General features: G+C 28.9%; 1 protein-coding gene across 1 annotated transcript in view; it reads right to left on the bottom strand.

Annotated features, from left to right (window-relative positions):
* The window catches only part of LOC148307960 (neurotrimin-like), a 119,154-nt gene that overhangs the window by 32,135 nt on the left and 67,944 nt on the right, over positions 1-19,075 (bottom strand). The window contains exons 2-3 of the mRNA XM_088262548.1: positions 12,296-12,393; positions 5,652-5,859 (exon numbers count right to left, since the gene is read on the bottom strand). Of these exons, the coding sequence (XP_088118674.1) occupies positions 5,652-5,859; positions 12,296-12,393 (306 nt within the window). The remainder of the gene's footprint in view (positions 1-5,651; positions 5,860-12,295; positions 12,394-19,075) is intronic.

The raw sequence follows: 19,075 nt of genomic DNA, 5'->3' as shown, positions 1-19,075 counted from the left end.
ACAGTAGCCGAGCATGCTGACCATTACACTACGGAGGCGGACAAAAGGTCCGGTAATAGGTAAGGTAAAAATCTTTGTTTTTATCAACGAAATTTAGACAAACTAAAAATAAAATAAAATGGTGAATTTAACAACATGGAAATATAATTTAAAAAAAATTAAAACGTGTATAATTTAAAACCACTAAGTGTGTTGTATTTAATTATACACGATTAGTTTCGATAACTACAGATGATTACAAAAGCAGTTTTGTAATCACCTGTCAACGAAAACAACTTTAGTTTTCGAAATAAGTCGTGTGTCATGAATCAAAACTCAATAAGTAGTATTATAGAAGTGTTTTATTTAAAAAAATAATCAACATTTCATTCCAAATCAAGCTAATGCCGAATCAATAAATAATACAGGAAAGTATCAATGAAAAAGACAAATGTTATAGTACGAGTAGCTTTATTTTGAGTATTTTTTATTTTTAATAAAAAAATAACCATGTTAACATCGTAAAATATCTTCATACTGAATTATGTAGATATTCTTCGTTGCCAGAAAGTTGAGAAAAGTATCAGTTTGAGATTATCCTCAGGAATACGACCAATTTTCCACCCCGAGTTTTACTGTTCAGTGCACCGTGGGTGGATCTAACCAGGCTCTGTATACGTATCACCCCTTGTTATATACTGAGCAGCCTTCGTGCAACCGGAAACGTGAAAATTCAACGATTTTGTATTTCGGAACGTTTACTGAAAGAATATTTTATGCAATTACTTTTACGTGCAAACGTACACACAAATTTATATTATACTCGTTCATAAAATAAAACGAACAAATGAAAAATATATTAAATTACAAAATTGAAAAATGAATATTAACTAAAATATAACATATTTGTAGATAAAAAGCATTGTTAACTTTGTGGTATGATAATATAACACTCTCTTTATCATGTATCGTTCACTTTGTGTAATACCACTTTCATAAACACTTAATAGTGACTTCCGGTTTTGAAATAATCATTTCATCATCATTTTTGTATAAATGGCAGACCGTTATAATTTTATTTTAATGATTTGATGATGGAAATATTATTCTGAAACCGATATTAACGAATTAGTGTTTATTTAAACAGCATTACACAAAGTGAACGACGAATGATAAGAAGAGTTTTATTGACTTAAGCACATTAAAAACACGTTTCATTAATTTGTAACATAATAACATTTTAAAGAATAACACATATATAATTTCTTGGTACGATTCATTGGTGAATTCATAGCATTTTTAGTGTGTCCAAACACTTCTACTTAGGAGTTATTTTTACATATTTTCACGTCTCAACATGATGAATAAGAATATGAAAGTCTGGGTATTTACAAGGCTTATGACCTACCATAGGCTGGTTAAGTGATGGCTTCACACAAGTGAAATATTCACCAATTAAAATCTAAACCAATGATTAAGAAAAAGACACGACGCGTTTGTATGGTGGGTAGGTCATTTGAGTTTTATATTATTCAAAGGTATTGAAAGTACAACAAATAAATTATTTGGTCAAATTATAAGCTTAAATAAAAAAAAAATGAAAACGATATTTTCTGGCGTTTCTCATGTGTGTGATTATAATCCAGTATTTGGACCTCACATACTAATAAAAGAGTTTCTGCTCAATAAAAAGCTTCTTTTCATCTCACCAATATATGTCTCTAGTAAAGTTTTAGTGATTCAAGAACAATGTTTCAAAACTGGTTCATATACTCGTATAAAGAACTTCCAAGAATTTGAGTAGTGTGGTTGTCAATAATGGGTAGAATTGGTGAATGTTACACGTGTGTAAAATGATCACTTAAACCAGCCTATGACGGTCGTCAGCCCCGTAAATGCCCAGACTTCCATATTCTTCTTCATCTTTGATGAGATGTGAAAAGTCTAACGTCGAATTTATATTAAGTCGAATTTTAAATACGATTTTTTTACGAAAAAGAAAAATATAATGAAAATATTTTTATATGCGTGAATATAAAAATTCGCTTTTGTAGGCATTCTTTAAAGCTTTCAAATAAAATATCAAATGCAATAAGACTACAAAAATCATAAAAAATGGAGGCATTAAATCGTTGGTCATCTAACTAACTGCAGTAAGTGACATTTTTAAGGAATCCCAGTTAAAATTATACATTTCATATCATACCATACCACAAAAATTATCTGGTGTTTTTTTCAAACATAATACATACGTTCTATACATAAATGTAAAATTTTATCATACCTTTTTTGTATATCTACAAAATAAACTTTAAGAACAACTAACTGCTTTCGAGCGCATAGTACTATTTTAGATAAAACTAATATTTGTAACGAAAAACGTACAAAAAGCTTTGGTGAAAATTTTGTGCAAACGCAGATACGACAGTTGCTCAGGAGAACGACGTAATAAGAACTGCTTGCGTTGTAAAAAAATAACGCCCACTAAAAAATACAACATGTGAATAACGCGTAAATGCATACTTTAAAGGTTGTAAGAAAGCTATATCTTACTGTATTTTTGTAAGTAATAAAGTTTTCTTATAAGAAAAACTCATACAAGTTTGTTCCGTACAAAGTTATTTCTCAGAATGGAGTCTTTATGTTTTTGGCTTACCAATACACACATACACACATAAAGATATATAAATATAAATATATATATATATATATATATATATATATACATATATATATATATATATATATATATATATATATATATATATATATATATATATATATATAAATATATATATATATATATATATATATATATATATGTATATATATATATATATATATATATATATATATATATATATATATATATATATATATATATATATATATATATATATATATATATATATATATATATTTTAATAAAGAATCATTAGAAACATCATTGTTTATTCTTAACTTACCTTATATATTGATTTTAATTAAACAACATTCCACTCGGTTTCAATTTACATAGATTTGCAAATGCTTTGCATCTTCTAACTATGACAAAGATTCATCTGCACCAGACTTCATAAATTATACACCTGGTATATTCCTGAATGACTAAATCTAGGCACTCAAAATCTGTGCAAACATCAATACGAATATTTTTAATTAATTCATATTATTTATTTATATTAATATATTATTAGATTAAAACCAATATTTTAGCTGTTCCTCTTTATTTTTATTTGACCAGTGACCGGGTTTTGTCGTTACCAGACCAGTCTGATGATGTCGATGATGTCGGTAACGATGAAACCCGGTCGCTGGTCAAATAAAAATAAAGTGGAAAACCTAAAAATATTGGTTTTAATCTAATAATATATTAAAATGCAATTCCATCACGAAGTGTCAGTGGGTAATATATATTAATATCAATGTGTCTCCTCATACATCGCTCACTCCTTTCAACAACGTCATATATTAAAAATCGACAATTTTTGGTTGTGCATGTTTTCGGAATGTCGAGAAAATATACTGAATCCCACTAAAAGTGGTATATTTTAAACATAATATTTACCCACTACAGGGCAGAAAGTGTTGTTTTTTTTATTTTGAAGAAATTGTATTTAATTAATAACTAATTCATAATTTAATTTTTTTTTAATGAACTTAATATTTTTGAAATGTAGAAAAAACATTAAGGTTAAACCTTAAAAGATCCGTTTTGCATGAAATAGTTCAAAAAGTGGCTTGATATTTATTTTTTATACATTTCAATATATATTTTTAAATTTTAAAATCGATCTCTTGAAAAATCAAGTTTATTAATATATGACGTTGTTGAAAGGAGTGAGCGACATGCGCGCCTTTCCGACTCTTGACTGACCACTTTCAAGTATTTGACATACTTGATCATGCCAAGTTTTACATCGGTTTTTTTTAATTTTTCTTATTTATACACATAATTTTTTAATTTTTTTTAAATATGTATTGAAAAAATAACTGACCTTTCCACTTTTTTTCTAAACAATCCTTTTATACTTATTCAAACATTACATCTGAATTGAATAGAGCGCTGTATTAAATCTGAGTCCATTTGTGTCAAGTATACCGAGCGGGAACACAAGCCGTGGAGAAAGTTTCCCCTCAAAACTAGAGCGAAAAATAAGTCCTGAAGTTTGGACAAGAAAGCTCTGTTGGCGCAAAATATTAAATGATAACTTTCCTAACTATAATAGTAAATAAATCCGAAGTATTTTAGCTTCAGTTCATTTTCTCATTCAGTTGGAAACGTTCCTTAAAGGAAAGTCAGATTAATCGTTATAAGAGTTCATTTAATTTTTAGTGTTTTTATTTCATTAGGATTGATGAAGCTCTCACCGAGTACTTTCACCATAGTTAATATATAGATTTATCAAAGTTTCATTCCTACTAGGTTCAATAAAATTAAATAAATCTATCATATCGTAGATGAAGAAGTCAATTATTATAAGTATTTACATGGATGTCTGAGCATTTACAGGACTTACATATGCTGACACTTAGGAAGTGTGTTTTCTAGGAATGGAAAAATTTATAAAGATATCGTAGTCGTACGGGAGAAAGTGACCAACTAACAAAACGTAAAATGTTCAAGGGAGCCATTTTAGTCACTTTTGCTTGGCAAGGAAATAAACATCAATACAGTTAGTCATTTTTGACAAGTTAATATATTTTACTTCCAAGTTTAATATCCTTTGGGATTTTTTCAGGGCAATATTAAGCTTGTAAGATGTCAAATAGTCGAAAAGTAGTTTTTGTAAAAAAAAATACACTTGGTCACTTTCTCCTGTATGACTACGATTTGAAAAAAAAGTGAATCTAAATGAACTTAAATCAGTGGCAATATCACACACTCCTTTCAAGAACGTCATAAATAAAAAATCGACAATATTCAGTTGTGCCAGTTTTATGGGGAATACCCATAAAATGTACTATGTCCCACCAAAAGAGGCATATTTTTTATTTAATATTTACCCGCTACAGGGCAGAAAGTGTTGTTTTTGCATTTCGAAGAAAAAGTATGTTTTGTCCGCCTCCGTAATGTAATGGTCAGCACGCTCGGCTACCGTTCTGGAGGTTCCGGGTTCGATTCCCAAGGGGGGTAAAATAAATAGAAGTGATTTTTTCACTGTCATATTTATTCAATATTATCCTGGACTGGTACCTGAAGCGGAGGGCTGATCACCTTTCCTTCATGTGTAAACGATCAAGATAACACTGCGTTTATATGACGCAGTGCCCTATGCACCATTGGGGTGCGGATAAGGGTTTTATTATTATTATTAATTGTTTCATTAAATATACTAAATATTTTTCAAATGTAGAAAAAACCTTCAGGTTTAACCCAAAAAGATCTGTTGCACAGTAAAAAGTTCAATAAGTGGCTTGATATTTATTTTTAATACATTGCGTTATATTTTTAAACTTAAAAAACGTTCTCGTGAAAAATCAAGTTTTTTGATTTATGACGTTCTTGAAAGGAGTGAGCGATATGGGTAAAAGGTATTTTAGTTGTTATTGAAAATCAGTTTTTTTACCGCTATTACAGCTCCATCTGTTTAATCGTATTTAATTTTATAGCAGTACAGGCAAGCTACGTGCATGGATGAGCGCAGGACGAAGGCAATATAAGGTCTTACCCACGACATCGAGGTAGCCCAGCTGACTCTTCATGGGGTCCGTGTTGATCTGGCACATGTACCAGCCCCTGTCTGCGGGCCGCACCTCCTTCACGTGCAGGAACCACGTGCGGTGGTCGCTGTGGCTCACTCCGATCCTCTTGTTCTTTGTGATCACGTGGCTGTGGATGGTCAGAATCGTCTGCGTGTCGACCCTCAACCACGCCACCTGGAAATTACCAAAAACTAATAACACAACTTAAGAAGTGTACATTCCATATAGAGACATATTTTTAGTGTGTCCAAATACTTGCTCACAATATCTCCAATTACAGGATTTATTTTCATATTATTTTTTGATACATCATCAAAGATGAAGAAGAATATGGAAGTCTGACAGACTAAATCAACGAATCTTGGACCAATATTTTGATCACAGCAAAGCGGCCTTTGATGAAAGTTACACGTGTATAAAGTAATTATATAAATCAGCATATAAATGGTCGTATACCCTGTAAATACCCAGACCTCCGTATTTTTCTCCATCTATGTTGATATATCAAAGATAGAGTGTTGCTGCTGATGTCTTTATATGGATTTTTGGATATCTCATCAAAGATGAGGAAGAATATGGAAGTCTGGGAATTTACAAGGCTGACGACCGTCATAGGTTGGTTTAAGTGATCACTTTACACACGTGTAACATTCACCAATTCTACCCATTATTGACAAACACAATACTCAAATTCTTGGAAGTTCTATATATATGAACCAATTTTGAAACGTTGTTCTTGAATCACTAGAACTTCACTAAAGACATCTATTGGTGAGATGAAAAGAAGTTTTTTACCAAGCAGAAACTCTTTTATTAGTATTTGAGGTCCGAATCCTGGATTATTATCACACACATGAGAAACGACAGACAATATCATTGTTTAATATTATTATTTAAGCTTATAAATTGACCAGATAATTTATTTACAACATTTTGAGTGTGTCCAAATACTTGTTCACAAAATCTGGATTATCTCCAATTATAGGAGTTATTTTTATATTATTTTTTGACATCTCATCAAAGATGAAGAAGAATATGGAAGTCTGTCAGACTCAAGTTTATTGTTAAAATTACAAAACATAATTGTCGCCATTATTGATTTCTTCTTTTGTTCTCTATTGTAATTTTTCAATACTTCTTTAATTAAAAATATTATGATTTTGACTTAAAATATCGGATATGGTTTTTTTCAACGTAGGTCAACTTTTGATTTTTTTAAAATCTTTCAAAAAGTGCTTAATTAATCGTAATGATAATCAGACGGCGCTAGATCTAGTAAAAATTAAGGGTAAGGTATAACCCCTCACCGTACGTTTTGAAATTGTTCACAGGTCAGATTTGCTTCAAGAGGGCGTGCATTATCCTGATGCAGTATCACTCCACTTCAGCCAAGAACGAACTTCAAGAGCAAGATAGGTCCGAATATTGCATAAGATTAACACTTCTTATTACTTCAAAAGGCGCAGAACGGTGCTAAATATGTATCAATATTATTAACGGCATTATATATGCATATAAAAGTCTCTTGAAATCCCAAGGAAAACTTTGAGGAAGGTTGAAATTAGCCTTATTAAAATTCATGAAAGTTCGGTAAACTTGGTTGTCTCCACTAAGGTTTAACATATTTTATTCAGTACAAGTATCATGTTCGCGTCACAGACTTTTCCATTACACAATTTTATTTGTCGACTATCTGACTCCTTATGAAATAATTAAAATACCTGGAATTTATGCTATTCGACGCATTAAAAGTTGTTAACTTAATAACTACACATTTTCGCTTGTTGAATTTATTAAATTCATTTAAGAAGGGTCTTTTCATAGTGTAACGTATTCTTTATACTGTATTAAGTAAAGTTTCTAATCGCGTCTAAAACATGGATATCTCATATTACAATGTTTTTTTGGCTCTACAAAATCTGTTATGTAATAGTAGTTGCTTTTTTTCACACAACTCGTAATAATCGTACAAATAAATACATATGAAGGATGAAACATTATAAATGACTTTAAGTTTTGAATGATGAAATTTGGGACATTTTTTATTTACATACATACATATACGTAATATCAACCCTCATAGAACTTTTAGATATGAAAGTTAAAAATTTATTAACAATTAAAAATACTAATAAAAAATGTTGTGACAAACAGATGACACATCTATCGTTTTTTTGTTTTAAGTTTTTACTTTTTATAATAACATGTAAGAATTCTTCATTCATCCAAAAAATAATAAAATAGACTTGTGATCTTAAGTTCAGACATCTGTTATATTGATAAATAATCCGTAAGATGAATAGTCCAGTGTCAGACAGAAAAAATAATAATTATTATAATTACATTATGCTGGTAGATTTAAAAACGTCCAAAGTTATTAAATACTTTCAATAAATTTATAACTTGATTCGGTTGTCACTTTGCAATAAAAACTATACATTTTAAATTTTAATTTTACTTGGTAAACACCACTATTTTTAATAATCTGTCGTGACACGCAGTCACACAATTCTTAAATTTAGATTACATACAGTGTTTGACAATTATGCTGAATGCATAGAATCTTTTTCAGAAATAATGCTACATAGTGGTGGTATATGTATGATTGTATGTAGTTATTATTCCCGCATTATAAGATTCAATATTTTGATAATAAACTACTAATTAATAAGGAACTAACCCTAATTTATCTCATCTGAATAAAATTCAGATTTTATTAGGTTAAAAAATTAAAAATAATGTATTGATACATGAATAGGCAAAGAAATTGATTTAATTTTTTACTGTATGTATTTATCAGTGAAAACATAAATTGTATAAAACTTTCTATGATGATGGAACCATTTTAAAGTAACCTTAAGAATGGTGAAATTATTAAAATAAATGCATTGCCCCTAAAATACACAATAAATTTATATAAAGTATGGTATAGTGTGGAAAACTTGATACAATGAGACAAGTGCATAATAACTGAGGCTCCTCGAGCTGTAAACAAGGGTAGTTCGCGGTCTCGAGTGGGTGCTTTTTTCCCCTCAGTTGACACTACTGACTCTTTTGTGTAATGTGTAGAAGGCTTATAATGGGCTGGCCACGCTGTAACAAGCCAGTTTGTCACGTGATAGAGGATACTCCGGGGTCACAATAGCTTACGCCAGGGGTGCCAAATTTAAAATACATAAATATAAATTTATATGTATTTATATATATATATATATATATACAAATACACATATATATATATATATATATATATATATATATATATATATATATATATATATATATATATATATATATATATATATATATATATATATATATATATATATATATATATAGAGTTGGCAAAAGATGGATGAAAGCAGACTGAACGCAGTCGAAATGCGATCCCTCAGACGAATGTGTGGCAAAACGATGTTTGATAGATGTTTGAACGATGAAATAAGGAATGAATGTAAGGCTGAGATAGCCATTATAAAAAAATAAGAAATGTGTGTTGAGATGGTTTGGACGAAGTGAAGAGAGAACGGTTAAACAAATTTATGAGGCGAATGTAGTTGCAAAAGAAGCAAAAGAAGACCGAGGAAAATTTGACACAATCAGGTATGTCAAATACTTGAAAGCGGCCGGGTCAGGAGTCGTAATAATCGTCGGGTATGTATGAGGAGATGCATGAATGTGCATATAAATATATATATATATATATATATATATATATATATATATATATATATATATATATATATATATATATATATATATATATATATATATAAATATATATATATATATATAAATATATATATATATATATATATATATATATATATATATATATATATATATATATATATATATATATATATATATATATATATATATATATATATATATATATATATATATATATATATATATATATATATATATATATATATATATATATATATATATATTTATATAAATAAATATATATATATATAAATATATATACAAACAAACAGTCATTTTTGAAGTTCTTGGCAAATTATTTCACATATTTTTTTCTTTAAAAATTAGATAAAAAGTGCTTTAAAAAAATCCATTGGAAATTATCAAACTCGTTAAAAAAGATCTTTTTTCTTCATCAACGTTGAGATGCCAATATGTGAAAATAATAATTTTGTCCATGCCCTGTTTATTTTTGATTATATAAATTATTTATTATATTTTTATCCCTTACCTATTTAAAATGATAATTTTACTATCCTTCTGTACGAATGGGTATGCTATGACCATTTTAAAAATTTATAATTTCAACAAAGGCGGATATCTTTAACAATGAATAAGGCATATGATCTATTTTGCGAATATATTTTTGTATGTCTGCAGTGTTTCCCGTCAGCTATGCATTTTGCAGCGATCCGTTCATTGTTGGTTTTTAGTCGCTCATAAAAGTGCCGGAAATCAGTCTGTCTCTGTCATATGTTATGCTGTAGCGTGTTTTCGTATTTTTGTTTGAAATAAATCATGGCGGCTCAAGATGAAGCGACCTTCCTGCAATATTGCCGGGTTGATATATTCATAGTTTTCGGATTCTCGAAATAGCGTTGACAGGTTGCAGTTCTGAAAATACCGGGTGGTCTATCATATATGGTACATTCGTTATTGTGTATTCAATTGACTATCTATGTAAATATATACATATATATTTAATAATAATAATAATAAATCCCTTATCCGCACCCCAATGATGCATAGGGCACCACGTTATATAAAAGTAATGTTATCTTGATCATTTACAAATGAAGGAAAGGTGATCAGCCCTCCACTTCAGGTACCAGTCCAGGGTAATATTGAATAAAAGGGCTGATCACCTTTCCTTCATGTGTAAACGATCAAGATAACACTGCGTTTATATGACGCAGTGTCCTATGCACCATTGGGGTGCGGATAAGGGTTTTATTATTTATATATATATATATATATATATATATATATATATATATATATATATATATATATATATATATATATGTATATATATGTATATATATATATATATATATATATATATATATATATATATATATATATATATATATATATATATATATATATATATATATATATATATATATATATATATATATATATATATATATATATATATATATATATATATATATATATATATATATATATATATATATATATATATATATATTTATAAATAATATGTATAAGGGATGAAGTGGTTAGTTAGAAATCGGCTATCAAAACAACCTTATTGCATACATACAAAGTTACGACACTGTATATACTGTATAAGGTTTCATATTGGTGTTGAAGTTACCCATATTCTTACATATATTCATACATTTTGATAAACTACAACATGGAATTGAAACTAAGGTATTCAATATCTGCCGGCGTGGGACAAAAAGTTCGTCTAGAAGCGAAAGAAGGAAAACCAGAAAAATAAATTCCTGAAATGTTTTCCTGCCAACAGATGTCGTCACAAAAAACATTTGATCTAGCCGACTTTCTGTTATTTAGGGGAGAGCGTTGCGTAGAGGAATGAATATTTTTTCCCTCGTGTGTTGATGCTATAAAATTTGTACGGAAAAGCTAAAACTATGGCGATTCACGTATAATTAGCGCGGCGGAGAGGAAATTACGGTTTGGGAATGTAATGAGATCTGTTTTTTGCTTTAGACTTTGGTCTAACAATTGTTTTTCAGCGGGTAGTTAGCGCTATCTTTCGGTCTTAATTTCTAGAGGAAATATAAACACCAAAGTGTTTTAAATTAAATGAGCTCATGTTTATATTAAGTAATTAGTTTTTTTACAGCACAAAACATGAATGAAATTTATTGTACTAGACTTTGAAAATTTGTTTTATATTTCAGATTAAAAGTACGATAAAAAAACTATAAATAATTTCATTTGCTACACTATATTCTAAATATCTAACTTATTATCATGTCACTTTTCCGCTGGGGTAAGCAGAGAGAATAAAATGCTACACTACCCTGTCTTTTCAAGCATTCTTCATCTTTTCCACATTCACGCATTAAAGTCCCTCTGCTCATATTTCCAATAATATTCCCCTAATAAATTTGTTTTACTATGCTTTCATCTATAATTTATATAATATTTGAATAACTAACTTTGTGATTTTCCATTTAATAATTAAAATGTAATTTGGTTTTAAAATCACTATAAATTATAGTGATTTTAAACCAAAGAAACATTGTTATTATTTAATTAAATCCTTTCTCCACTTATTCGATTCACGTGTCTAAATAATCTCATTATACTTTTCTTAATTTTATCGATAATGCTTATCTCAACCTTTCATTATTTTCTAATTTCAACTTTTGATCATCTAAAATTATCTGCTGTTGGAAATAGGAGCAGAAGAAAAACGAAGAAAACTTGGCATCATCAAGTATAACAAACATTTCGGCTTCTTTAGGTTAGGAGTCGGAATAATCAGTGGGTATGTTTAACGAGATGGATGAATGTGGAAGAGACAAAGATTGTTTGAAACGACAGATTTGTATGGCGTTATTTTTTCTCTGCCTACCTGCTTGTTACTAAGTATTTTTTTTTTAATATTACTTACTTTGTACGTGGAAAGATCTTGAACAATGCATCCCAGGACTGCTTCCCTTCCAACAGGGACTGTTACGTTCGTGATTGGTGCACTGAACTTTGGATCCGCTAAAATAAGAAAAAATAATTTATTATTTTTGAGAGCGACAAAAAAAAACACAGTGAATTCTTATTTTTTTTAAAATGAAGAAAATATAAAAAAATAAAAACAGTTTTTTTTTAATTGAAAACGAATTAAGCTCAATAAAAAAAAATTGCATCTTTAAGAGTTCCTGTTATGCTCAATAGATAGCGCTCCTATGGGAGTAAACAATATTTTTACCCGCCACACCTAAAATTACCGGCTGAAGGAAAAAAAAACGTGATTAGTTACCGTCGGAGATTTATGATTTCGAACAAACAAAATTGAAAATTTTCAGATACGTATGTAGTTGAAAACACGCATTTATTCAAATGCAATATTGTGTCGATATTTCAAATCAATCCGTGGGTTACTTTAGGAGATTGAAGATTTCGAATAAACGAATATTCACACTGTTATTCATACAGATTCGTTTGTTTTATTTCATAATTGAAATGTATTTAAAATAAATTTTAATAAATTTTAACCTATGATGCTGTCAAATGATTCTATGAAATTCGAATAACTTACTATTCAATTTACAATAACCGATGACAATTTGCATTGTCCATTGATCGGGGTTAATCCACGGGGAATTCGGGCGCTGACATAGTAAAATAATTGGTTCGTTGATCTCCCTGAAGGCAAAGATTCCGATTCCGATTTCTGAACGTCTAGAACTGAGGTAAACTTATTGATGACAGATTAGTATAGACGAAAACTTGAACTAAAAATCACAAATATGCATTATATTTTCACAGTTGTGCTTCAAAAAATCATCACAACGCTATTTTGTTTAGACATCTTCATTTAAAAATTCATTTAAGCTTGTATACAACTAAACTTACAACTAAACATTTTTTAAATTTTTGGATCATATATTCAAAATTAAACATGGTTAATGGATCATAAAGGTACGTAAATATCATATATGTAAATAAAGTAGAATTCAATTCAGTAACCGTGTTTAATTTTGGATAAATTACCCAACAATTTGAAATGGAATTCTATTATTATAACTGTCTGCAGTAACAATAAATAATATTTTTTTAACTCCAAGTACATATTGAAAAACCTTAAAACATGAATATTAGCTGAAATTAAGAACGCAGGCTAAAATAACATCAAATTTAGTAGAAATGGCTATGTTTTAGCTATTTAATTTAGCCTCCTACCAGTCTGATGATGTTGGTAACGACAAAACTTGGTAACTGATCAAATAAGATATAGACATGTGGAAAAACTAAATTGTTGTTATTTTATTATATAAAATGCAGTTCGACCAAGATAGGTCAGTACAAAACTTATGTATGTTATCTTACAATAATAATATTCATGTATGTGCTTTTACAACACTTCTGCCACATTCTTATGACATTAACAGACCCCTTTGAGGATTGTGCCATACACATATGATTTCATATAATTACAAATTTTATACCTCCCTATTGCTTCAAGCCGTTTCGTTTTCCAGAGTAGATAAAATTACTAGCCCTATATTTATTCTGCAAGCAAGCTTTACGTATAGCTAAGTATAAAGTCACACACAAGTCAAATAGGGGCTTCTGGGAAGTAATAAACAAACTGCATCCGACTTCGTGAGTTGGTAATTAACGCTGAAAGACTTTCAGAAATTTCAGGAGATTCTATTTGTATAATTGATTTTCCTTTGAAGGCTTTTGAAGTTTAGTGTCAACAGATCTTAAAACAGTGCAGTTAGACATTTAGAAAACCATCTGTTCTGAAAGGAATTTTTTTATGAGATGTTATTTAAATAATTGAATCTATTAAAGACTTTTGAAGTTTAATGTCAACAGATCTTAAAAACTTATAGTCAATCATTCAGAAATCCATATATTTTTAAAATATAAATTTCAAGATATTTTTTTTTTTAATTTTTGATTTATGATTTCTGTAAACCAATTTTAAAATTTTGCAGTTAATCATTCATAAAACCATATTTTTTTACAAGAAAAAAATCTAGAGATCATATTTAAATTTTCATTAACAGACCTTAACAAACGCCTGGCAAATTCAAGCACTGTAGCTTCACCAAATTTAACAGCTATAAACTGCCTAAAATTTACCTGTACCAATTGGAATGTTTATATATATATATATATATATATATATATATATATATATATATATATATATATATATATATATATATATATATATATATATATATATATATATATAAAACATGTATCATACATAACACAGGGTTTAGGTATTTCCAGTGACGGTCTTAAAACACTTTTCAATTCTACAGTGAAAACTTTCCAACGAAGTTAATACATACATAAGCGAGATTCTCAAAAGGCTCGATTAAAACGGCAAAGCATTTTGCATCCATTGAAAATGCACAAAATAAGGACGTACTGGCACATGAGTTCAGTGTGAATATTGCAGTCTGTGTATTATTATAGAACATTAAATGCATTAGTGTGAATTCATTAAAATGCACGCCGCGGAAAAGCGCTAACCTCCGAAGCCATGAAACGAGAAACAAATAAAAAATACTCTAGGCGTGTCAGACATTGTGTGAATAAAGACACTATAAATATTGGGATTGGTATTACATAAGAATAATCGCGTTAATGTTTCGAGGTTTTCAGCTGTTATCATTGTTCATTGTTTTTTATTAAGTATGTTCATCTTCGAAAAAAAAAGATCACAAGTTTAAGTGCTGCCAAAAAGACAAAAATTGTATATTTATACTTCGCTGAGATGATTGAGGGCCGAACAAAATAGCTCGAGGGTTGGATCTGGCCCGTAGGCCATGGGTTGTTCATATATGGTCTAAATTGAAAAAAGCAATATTACTTGACCAAAATACATCAATTGTTGATTGATAAATATCAACCTGATTGTATAGGAAAACAAACCTTGCACAAAGCAGATACATTTTAATTTCAACGTCAAATACGTGGATAATCATAAGCTGTCATCGGCCCTTAGTTTATTTTTACATTGTAAATTCTGTTATTTACACGTCTGTCACGTGTTTCTATACTGTACAAAACTGTATGTTGTTTTACTGTACAAATTTTACGTGAAGTGATGATGTAGGGTGGATCGAAATATATGTCACATTTAAGGTTTGATAATTGGATGAAGTTAATTTAAAAATACCGCTTATTATTTATATATTACGAAAAACATGTTTTTGTTGTATTGTACATCATTTAATTTGTAATTTGCAACGTAACCTGTGTCATACTCGTACACAGCATATAAGTCGTTTTACAATTTTATTTTATTTGAAGGATAAAAGAAATTAGGTTTTTAAGATAACGAAAGAATCAAACTAATATTTCGTGTCCAAACATCTATAATGTATAATGGTTGAAAAATTTATATGTTTAATTTAAGAATTATCAAAATGCGATCATTAAGATGAATGTGTAGTAAAAATATAAAAACGATAGATGTTTGAATGGTGAAATGAGGAAATAATGCAAGGTTTAAATTATAATCATCGATAAAATTAAGACAGATGTGTTGAGACGGTATGGAACGAATGACAAAGGAAAAACGGTTAAACAAATATGTGCGGTGGATACATATAAGGTGACAGGCGACGTGGAATAGTTTTGTAGACGCTCGATTGCGAAATAGGCGTCGCGGGTTCGATTCCCGCCAATCGTAAGAAATATTTATTTTCAAATAGTCTGTGAAAACACTTTTTTTTTAACACAAAAGTATTATACATTGCTACGACTAGTTTCGGAAACTGAATCTTTCATCCCATCTACGGTCTTTAAGGTCATATTTTTTGGTTTAGTTTTTTTTGTTGCATTTCACTATATAATAAGTGTAAAAATATCCTATAATATAAAAAAAATATCCCACAAAGGCAATACCTGTATAAGCGTACACATTTTATTTTTTATTATTTTTATTTTTACATGAGAAAGAATACAATAAAAATGAAAATTAAAAATATTTATTAAAAGTGCTAATATAAAATACAAATATTTGATTTTCACAGGAAACAAAAAACAAAAAATTAAAAAAATTTACAATAAGTATGTTAGTACTATATTACGCAATGAATTAAACATTTCGATATACCGTATCAACTTATTCAATCTACGTCTACTTACAGATTGCATTTAAATTATTTTTGGAATCATCTGTAGTAAACTAGTCGTAACAATAAACATATCGCTCACTCCATTAAACAACGTCATAAATCAAAAATCTTCAATTTTCAGTTGTGCATGTTTTCGGAACGCCCAGAAAATGTACTATATCCCAGCAAAAGAGGCATATTTTAAACATAATATTTACCCGCTACAGGGCAGAAAGTGTTGTTTTTGCATTTTAAAGAAAAGGTATAGTTTAATTTTTTTTTTTAAATATACTAAATATTTTTCAAATGTAGAAAATTCCTTCAGGTTTTACCTAAAAAGATCTGTTGCACAGTAAAAAGTTCAGTAAGTGGCTTGATAATTATTTTAAATACATTGTATTATATTTTTAAACTTTAAAAACGATATATTATATTTACTCAAGAGATAAAAAAAACAAATGTTGTATTTGTAATTTGATTTAATTTAAAGAAAGCTGAGACAATAAATCGAATAAATCTAGTAATGTTAAGTTCGCTATGTGGTATTAGATACTTAAAGTTTTGCGGAATTCGGACAAGCGGGTTCCAGCGTGAACTATAATGCATTTTGGCAACCGCGGACTGATAGGGTAACAAAGGAAGAACATTTGCAAGCAATGCCGCCCCAAACGTGACCTCAGACCGTAGACAGCGGCCAAATATGGCAAATATTATAGGGCAATCATACGCGAGCCATCCCCAATGCCAGATTTTTTGTCCCACAATGCAAATGGAACAAAGGCAATAAAAAGACGATTAAACATAGGTAAAGCGAGGGGGATTAAAAATGTGTTTTCGTTCCAAACCAGGAATACGTGCTTTTTTACCCTCTGAAATTTTCGTAACGCGAAAGTTTTTAGACATACTTTAATATTTACCTCAATTTCCGGGAAAACGAAAATAGAATTTTGTAATTGTATTTTTTTTAAAGTCGTTTTTCATTTTAATTTTTTTATCGGTGGGAATATGGACAAACGAGTTAAGGTAAGTCATTGTCATATTGTTAATTAAGGGTTAATTATTATTAATATTTTGATAATTTTTATCGTATCGCAAAGTTGAGGTTTACTACTTTTATATTTTATTTATTTTTATTTTCTACAATTTTGTTGTTTGAGTCATTATCATATAAGTATATTGTATATTGTAAATTATGGCTTTATCAATATTTAAATACTAAATGTATGAATTTCTATTGTTGAAAAATAAATTAAGTTTACGGCATGTCATTTTAATAATTTAAAAAATGTATATTTTGTTTGTGTGAGTATACCTGTGGAAGTGTGGAATGATAAGCAAACTGAAAAATTAATATTTTTCAAACATATTTCATGTTTCTTAATTTTTCCTATCCTAAAAATTATAAGTACAGAAATTTACTAACTAACTAACTAACTAACCATCACGCCGCTTCCCCGCAGGGGTAGGCAGAGAGAATCGAACCCCAAACCACTCGGTCTTTGCAAACATTCTTTGCCTCTTCCACATTCATGCATCTCCTCATACATATACGACGATTATTACGACTCCTGACCCGGTTGCTTTCAAGTATTTGACAAACCTGATTGTGCCAAGTTTTCCTCGGTTGTCCTCTGCTTCTTTTTCCAACTACATTCGCCTCATAAATTTGTTTAACCGTTCTTTCTTTACTCATACGCTCCACATGTCCAAACCATCTCAACACACCTTTCAGAAGTTTATAAGTTGTGCAATTTTAAAACAATCGAAATTAATTTAATTAAAAACAAAAATTTATAACTTACAAAACGACATTGACTAAAACATCTCCCCCAATTGTCTAACTGGTAAAAAAGAGAAAAGTTATATTAAAAACGTAGTGTGTTTGAATTTAATAATACGTTTTATTTACGATTCTTTTTAAACTTTTTTTCCGTGAAAAATGGATCCAGATCTTTTATCTTGAACTTTATATGTTTATATAAATATATATATATATATATATATATATATATATATATATATATATATATATATATATATATATATATATATATATATATATATATATATATATATATATATATATATATATATATATATATATATATATATATATATATATATATATATATATATATATATATATATACATCCAGGCACGTATGAGCAATTTGCACAGCAAAGTGCAACCGATATTAAAATATGAGAAATAATGGAAGTAACTCCAACGCTGTAGCACACCTCTCACACAGGGGTAAGCTAATAATGCAGATTGACAGGCTTCCGAGAAAGTCTGATGAAAGCTCCAACCTCATCATAAAACTGCTTGTGGAGCACAGGCCATATAGCAGTATTGGAGTGTGGATATTGCAAGCTTCGGCGAGCTGATGTCGTACATCATATCTCCTTTATTATTTAAACATATTATATCTCATATATAATTCTATGATGATAAATTAATTAAGAAGCTTTGTCCTTGCGATTTAAAGGCAAAAAGTAAACAACTACACTACATATTTTAGACTACAAAAACATTTTATTGTTATTTTATTATTATTATTTTTTATTTCAAAACATATTAGGTACAT

This window comes from Brachycentrus maculatus, unplaced genomic scaffold, assembly GCF_059751285.1.
Source record: "Brachycentrus maculatus isolate JH-2025_06_01 unplaced genomic scaffold, ASM5975128v1 h1tg000183l, whole genome shotgun sequence".
NCBI classification, from domain to species: Eukaryota; Metazoa; Arthropoda; class Insecta; order Trichoptera; family Brachycentridae; genus Brachycentrus; species Brachycentrus maculatus.
Note: the sequence above shows the minus strand (reverse complement) of the source record. Positions and strands in the feature narration are given on the sequence as shown.